We start from the raw sequence: 7,623 nt of genomic DNA on the forward strand, positions 1-7,623 counted from the left end.
CCCCCCCCCCCCGCCCAGGACAGGGAAGCCATTTGACCCCCAGGGGTCCTGGGTGCAGCCGTCTAGAAAGTATTTGCAGCTTGGTGATTGCTGAGGAGAAAAGCTTTATCGGGTGCAGGGTGCTCAGTGGCTCCTGTCTGCAGCCGCCCTTGGCTTTGTGCCGCCATCACTGCCTCCATGGGGCCCCCAGTCAAATCTGACTGAGGCTGCGTGACAGTCCGATCGCTAGAAACGTGACAGTGCTTTTAAATGGATGTGTATTATGTTAATTAAATAGACATCTACTGTGACTTGAACCTAGCAGCTTGGATACACAGGAGCCTGTATGAGGATGAGCCGGGTTATGCCCAGCTCCAGACTGTAGACTCTGCTCCTACGTGTGATCGGGCAGCCAGGTGTTCTGCTCCAGCCGTCCTCACTCAGGACCCAGGCCCGACGAGGGTGGCTCTGTTTCCACAACCGACAGAGTGGAGGATAGGATGTCTGTCAGCTTCGGCTGCTGTGACGGTGCCACAGCCCAGAGGGCTTAAACACAGACGTGTATTTCTCAAGGTCCGGAAGGCAGGAAGGCCTGGACGAGGGTGCCAGTATGGTGGAGTTCTGATGGCAGCCCCCTTTCTGCCTTTCAGACGCTTGTTTTCTCGCGGTTTCCTCCTCCTGTGGCAGAAACAGAGATCTGTCGCATGAGGCTGCTGGTCCTGTAGAATCAGGGCCCCGCCCCTACGGCCTCCTCTGACGTTGCCTGCTTCCTTAGAGGGCCCACCTCTAACTACAGCTGCTCTGGGGGTCAGGGTTTCACCGTATGAACGTGGGACGCGTCTGTCCCTGACTGCAAACCGTGCCCTGCAGTCCATGCCCGGTGTTTCCACCAAGAACCCGCACACCTCCCTTCTCTTTACGTCACGTGTCACCTGCCCACGTGAGGTGACAGGTCTGCGAGCCTGGTGGATGGAGAACCGGGGAGACCTCCGGTCTGACCCCTGACCGCTGCAGGAGGCAGTGAGTAGGTGCTGAAGCCCACAGGATGCCCTCCCCGGGGGATCTGGTACTTCACCAGAGCGCGTCCGGTCATTGACTGGTCAGCCCAGCCCAGCCCAGCATGTGTCCGGGAGTCCTGTCGTGCTCATGGGAGAGGAGAGTGAACCAGGGTGCTTCGGGCCTCGGCATCTGGGAGGGGTGTGGTGGCCTTGCTGGTGTGCCCTCTGGCTCAGGGTGCTCGTGGGGCTTGTCCTGCACACCTCCCCCTCCTTCCAGGCTGGACTTGTTCCCTGAAGCCCACGTTGCTTCTGTTTGTTTGTTTTGTGGGAGAGAGAGCAGGGGAGAGGGGCAGAGAGAGAATCTTCGGCAGGGTCCACGCTCAGCGCAGAGCCTGGCCCAGGGCTCAATCCCATGACCCTGAGATCATGACCTGAGCCGAAATCTGCAGTCGGATCCTCAACTGACTGAGCCTCCCTCCCGCCCCCCTCCTGGCACCCCCGCCCACGTTGTTAGTATGATGATGTTGTCGGTGGGGTCCGTGCTGCCTCTTAGCACACTGGAGTCCTCTGGCGTGCGAATTCGCTGCCTTTTCTTTTTTTTTTAACCAAAATTTGCCACTTTAACCATTTTTAGGTGCACGACTCAGTGATATTAAGCACATTCACATTGCTGTGCAGTCGTCCCCACTGTCCGCATCCAGAACATTTTCACCTTCCCAAGCCGAAATGCCATCCCATTAAACACCAACCCCACCCCTTTCCCCAGGCCGTGGCACCCGCTCTCTCCGAATGTGACCGCTCTAGATCCCACCCGTGAGGGGAGTCACGCACGATTTGTCGTTTTGTGACGGACTGCCCTCGGTGTGATGTCCTCGAGGTCCGTCCGTGCTGGACCAGGTGCCAGCATTTCCTTTTCGGGGCGGAGTGGTGATCTGCCCAGTGGGCCGGTCGGTCTCATTCTGTTCGTCCGTTCGTCCACTGAGACGGACGCTGGGTGACTTCCACCTCTTGTCTGTTGTGAATAATAACTGCTGTGAACATGGGTGTGCGGGGGTCTCCGTGGAGCCCCACTCTTCACTCCTTTGAGCGTGCACCCCGAAGTGGAACTCTCGGATCACATGATAATACCGTTTTTAGTTTCGGGCGAGCTGACAGGCCACTTCCACAGCGGCCGCACTGTTTCCCTTTGCCACCAGCTGTGCAATGGGCTCCGGTCCGTCGCCCCGCTCACCAGCACTTGTTTTCCCGAGTCTGGATAGCAGCCATCTTGGGGGATGCGAAGTGTCTCCTTGTAACGTGGATGGCATTTCCCTGCTGGTTAGTGACAGCATCTTCTGTGCTTTCTGGCCAGGCATGTGTCTTCTTGGAAAAGTGTCTATATGGATAGTCCTTGCGCAGTTTCGAATCGGGTTGTTTTTTGTTGAGTTTTAGCAGTTTTCATATTCCGGATACTAACCTTTTATCAGCGGTGTGATTTACAAAGATTTCCTGACCTTCAGTGGGCTGCCTTCTTCACTCCGTTGATAGTGTCCTTTGATGCACACAAGGCTTTAGTTTTGATGAAGTCCGGTTTGTGTTTGTTACCTATGCTGGCCGTGTCATAGCCGAGAAATCCTCAGTAAATCCAGTGTCTGCAAGCTTCCCCCATGCTTTCGTCTAGTAGTTTTGTACTTCGAGATCTTACATTTAGGTATTTGATTCATTTGGAGTTAAGTTTTGTGCGTGCTGTTATTTAGGGGTCCAACTTCATTTGCATGTGGACGTCCTGTGTCCCGGCATCATTTGTTGAGGGCTGTCCTCTCCCCATTAGAATGTGCGTGGCACCCTTGTTGAAAAACCATCTCACCCCACATGTGAAGGTTTCTTTCTGGGCTCTCAGTCCTACTTCATCTGTCTAGATGACCGTCCTCAGCACTACTCTGATTGTGTTACCGTGGTTTTGTAGTAGATTTTTTTTTTTTTTAATTTTTTTTTTCAACGTTTATTTATTTTTGGGATAGAGAGAGACAGAGCATGAACGGGGGAGGGGCAGAGAGAGAGGGAGACACAGAATCGGAAACAGGCTCCAGGCTCTGAGCCATCAGCCCAGAGCCTGACGCGGGGCTCGAACTCCCGGACCGCGAGATCGTGACCTGGCTGAAGTCGGACGCTTAACCGACTGCGCCACCCAGGCGCCCCTAGATTTTTTTTTTTAAGTGTATTTATTTATTTTGAGAGAGAGTGCACGCAAGCAGGGGAAGGGCAGAGAGGGGAGGGGGGGTGGGGAGAGGATCCCAAGCAGACTCTGGGCTGTGAGCACATAGCCCAACACGGGGCTCAAACCCATGAACCCGTGAGATCATGACCTGAGCTGAAGTCAAGAGTCAGATGTTCAACCAGCTGAGCCACCTAGGTGCCCCCGTAGTGGGTTTAAAAATCAGGAAATTTGAGACTTGAAAATCTGTTCTTATTCAAGACTGTTTTGGCTGTTCAGCCTCCCTTGAGATTCTGTATGAATTTTAGGATGGATTTTGATTTCTGCCAAAAACACCATGGGATTTCTGATGGGGATTGCAGCGATTCTGTGGATCCACTTTGGGTAGGTAGGACCGACATACTCAAGTGTCATGACGCATGACGCACATGTCTTCTTGACTTTGGTGTCTTTAATTTCTTTCCTTTCGGCAGTGTCTTGTAGTTCTGAAGATACCACTCTTTGGCCTTCTTGGTTAAGTTACTTTCCTGCGTATTTGATTCTTTCTGATGCTGTTGTAAATGGAACTTTCTAATTTCCTTTCCAGATTGTTTATTATGATATAGAAAGACGTAGAAAGACAAATGGTTTTTGTGTGTTAATTTTGTTTCCTGCAAACTTCCTGAATGCGTTATTCTTTTTTTTTTTAATTTTTTTTTCAACGTTTATTTATTTTTGGGACAGAGAGAGACAGAGCATGAACGGGGGAGGGGCAGAGAGAGAGAGGGAGACACAGAATCGGAAACAGGCTCCAGGCTCTGAGCCATCAGCCCAGAGCCCGACGCGGGGCTTGAACTCACGGACCGCGAGATCGTGACCTGGCTGAAGTCGGACGCTTAACCGACTGCGCCACCCAGGCGCCCCATGAATGCATTATTCTTAACAACTTCCGGGAGGAGATCTTTCAGATTTACTACATACGAGATTATATTGTCTGCAAACAGATAATTTTACTTTTTCCGTGCCAAACTGGATCCCTTTCATTTCTTTTTCTTGCCTGATTCCTCTGGCAGGGACTCCCAGTACTGTGCTGAATAGAAGTGGTGGGAGCGGGTGCCCTGGTCTTGTTCCTGACCTCAGAGGAAAAGCTCTCAGCCTTTCACCATTGATAATATATTTGCTGTGGGGTTTTCACATATGACCTTTAGAGCGTTAGGGAAAATTTTCTCTGTTCCTGGTTGGTTGAGTGCTTTCACCAAGGAGGGGTGTTGAGTTTCGTCAGATGCGTCTTCTGCATCAATTTGAGATGATCGTGTGGGTTTTGTCCTTTATTCTGTTTGTGTGGTGTAACACGTTGATTGATTTTCCTCTTTTGGGTCATCCGTGCATTCCAGAAGTAAATGCCCTCAACCTGCTACTGAATCTGGTTTGCAGGTATTTTATTGAAGAATTTTGTATCAATATTCATAGAGGGTATTGGTCTGTAGTTTTATTGTGGTATTTTTATCTGCTTCTACTGTCCGGGTTATGCTGGCCTCAGAATGAATTAGGAAGTGTTCCTTCCTCTTCGGTTTTTTGGCAGAGTGTGAGAAGGATCCGTTTCATAAGCGTTGGGCAGAATTCACTGGTGAAGCCGTTGAGTCCAGGACTTTCCTTTTTCTTTCTTTCCTTCCTTTCTTTCTTTCTTTCTCTTTCTTTCTTTCTTTCTTTCCTTTCTTCCTTTCTTTCCTTTCTTTCTTTCATTTTTCTTTCTTTTTCTTTCTTTCTCTCTCTCTCTTTCTCTCTTTTTCTTTCCTTCTTTCTCTCTCTCTCTTCCTTCTTTCCTCCCTCCCTCCCTCCCTTCCTTTCTTTCATGAAGGTTCCTGTTTCAGTAATTTCCAGCTCACAGGAAAGTTGCAAGGGTAACGCGGAGCCTCCCCCACCGTGTACGAGTGACCCCTCTTGACCCCTCTCCCGAGGCACGTTTGCCATGTCAGTGTTGACTCCACTTGGACTTGGTCTTTTCCAGGACCCCATCCACAGTCCCCGTCTCATTCGGTTGCCCTGTGTCCTCAGGCTCCTCCAGGCCGTGACAGCTCACAGATAGATGTTTCTGGTTACTGATGGTCCTGACAGTTTTGAGGAGTGCTGGTCAGGCGTTACATAGATTCTCCTTCGGATGTTTTTCTCACAATTAGACCAAGATTGTGGGTTTGGGGAGAAGACCCCAGCGATGAGGTGTCCTCCTGGTCATGGCCCCTGGTTTGGGGGCACCTAGTGCCGTACAACATCACAGGGATGTTGACCTGGTCAGAGTGGTGCCCGCCAGGGTTCTCCATGCAGAGTTACTGGCTTCCCCCTTTCCTCCTTTATTTGGAAGCCCATCGCCAAGTGTAGCCATCCCTCAGCAGGGGCCCAGCCCCCCTTGGGCGCTGTGGGATTCTGAGAGGGGCTGCTCCTCTCCCTCTGCCTTCCTACCAGGGAAGCTTCCAGCCACTTCCAGGCCCTGACCCACGTGGGCCCCTAGGCCGGTGTGCTCCCCTGGCGGTCCCCTCTTGCCTCTCCTTCACTGCTCTTCTGAGCCTGTGTGCTCCCCCTGCAGCCCCCTGGCTCCATGGTTGGCCACGGGGTACTGAGGGTGGCCGTGTCCTAAGGGTAGGGCCGGCCTGTGTGAACAAAGTGACCGGCCATCTCAGATGGCAGGGACTTTCTCACAGTGCCCAACATGGGCTGAGGCCACTCAGGTAGCTGGAGAGAGACAGGTGAACTGGCTCTGGCCCCCTGCCTGGCGAACACTGAGGCCGTCCGCACAGCCACCTCGGTCAGAGTGACAGGCTGGGTGACAGGAAGCAGGTGAGACAGTGAGTCACCTGGGAGGGGTGGCAGCCTGGCCGTAGGTGACCTGGCTAGTAGCCGAGGCACGTGGACCACCCTGGGGCCTGATCTGATCGGCACGCTTCGGTGCCTCCGCCCGTGCGCATGGCCGGGTTTCGGGCTGGGGAGCCCTGGGCAGCGGGGGCTCGTGAGAGACGGAACCTAGTGTGCTTTGGGGGTGGTTGGGCCTGGTGGGATACTGTCTGACCAAGTTGGGATCGCTGGGGGCTCCTGGGGAGCGCTCTGCCTAGGGGCCTTGCCCTCCCTCCAGAGTCACAGTGGCGCGTGTGCCCTGGCCCTGAAGCCAGCTCCAGTCTCAGGTAGAGGCCCTCCAGGCCTGTGATGGGGGTGCTGAGCTGCTTCCTGACAGCTGGCCTCAGACCTTCTATTTTTAGGAAGTCATTGAGAAACTCAGTGATGTGGGAATGTTGCACTGGTGCCAACTGGGGATGTGGGCAGGGCCGCAGGCATTGTGGGGACGGCAGCTGCCGTGGCTGTGGGTTCCCTCGTGAGCACGCACGTGGTGGGGGGGGGGCACGCTTGCACGCACAGGGAAGCAAGGCGTGTGCCGTGGGCACGTGTGTGTGTTGTGAGGCCAGGCCCCTCTTGAGACGGAGCACAGGCCCAAGGTTGAGGGTAGTGGACTTGGCCCCCACCCCACAGGAGGCGGTCAGGTTCTCAAGGGTGGGGCCAGCCTGGCTGCCTCATCCCTGGGTCTGGCCCTGGCCTGCAGGGCGGGCCGTTCCTGGGGACTGGTGGGCGCTGAAAGCCTGAGGCTGGGCGACCCTTTTCCCCTCGGGCAGACCCTCTGGGTGCCCCACATCGGTACTCTCTTTCCCTGCCAGGCCATGGCATATGCCTCTGAGGATGGAGTCCTCACTGAGGCCATGGTGGATGCCCGGGTCCAGGATGCCATCCAGCAGCACCAGCAGAAGATGCAGTGGCTGAAGGCTGAGGGAGCCAGGCCTGAGGGTGGCCAGGCTGCGTGAACTGGCCCTGGTACCTGGGGCACGCAAGCCAGGTGGCTTTGCCAGGAAGAAGCCCCAAGATGCCCGCCTCTCCCTGTGGCGGGCCTACACAGCCGCCCACCTCAGCATTTTTAAGTACTTCTCCAGTCAGGGCCAGGACAGCACCGAAGGCCTCTGCTTGGGACCAGCCGCAGCTATGGCATCTTTGTGGCGGGGCCGGCTCCTCTCTCTGCCGGGCCGGGGCCGCCCCCTGCCCCCCAGGACACGACCGGGAGACGGGAGTCTCCAAGCCGGACCGAGTGGGGGAGAAGCCACTGTCCCCACGCCCAGGGACAGTGTCCAAGCTGGCTAAGCTCCCGTGGCCAGCTGCTGCATCTGTGACCGGCAGTACAGGGGGCCTGGCTGAGAGAGCTGGGCCCGCGTGGGGGGCTTGACCCTGCCCAGGCCCACCCAGCGGGTGAGGGGTGAGCAGAGTAGGCCCCCGTGCTGCCTGGTGGGAGTTGCTCGCCCCTGTGCCCGGGAGGAGGATGTACCCTGCACACGTCTGACTGTGATACACCCGGGGGGTAAGAACTAGCTGCCAGCAACTGGTGGGGTTGCCCACGAGGCCCAAGACCCCCTGGCCAGGACCATCCGGGGCTGGGGGGGGGGG

At 55.2% G+C, this 7,623-nt stretch overlaps 1 protein-coding gene across 2 annotated transcripts in view; it reads left to right on the forward strand.

The window, feature by feature from the left end:
- The window catches only part of LOC121019180 (ATPase family AAA domain-containing protein 3), a 23,503-nt gene extending 16,312 nt beyond the window's left edge, over window positions 1–7,191 (forward strand). For both annotated transcript variants that reach the window (XM_040458376.1, XM_040458370.1), the window contains one exon: window positions 6,849–7,191. In XM_040458376.1, coding sequence (XP_040314310.1) covers window positions 6,849–6,992 — 144 coding nt within the window. In that variant the 3' untranslated portion in view covers window positions 6,993–7,191. The remainder of the gene's footprint in view (window positions 1–6,848) is intronic.
- The last annotated feature ends 432 nt before the right edge of the window (window positions 7,192–7,623 follow it).

The sequence above is a fragment of the Herpailurus yagouaroundi genome, unplaced genomic scaffold, assembly GCF_014898765.1.
Source record: "Herpailurus yagouaroundi ecotype Mexico unplaced genomic scaffold, PumYag 77, whole genome shotgun sequence".
Classification (NCBI taxonomy): Eukaryota; Metazoa; Chordata; class Mammalia; order Carnivora; family Felidae; genus Herpailurus; species Herpailurus yagouaroundi.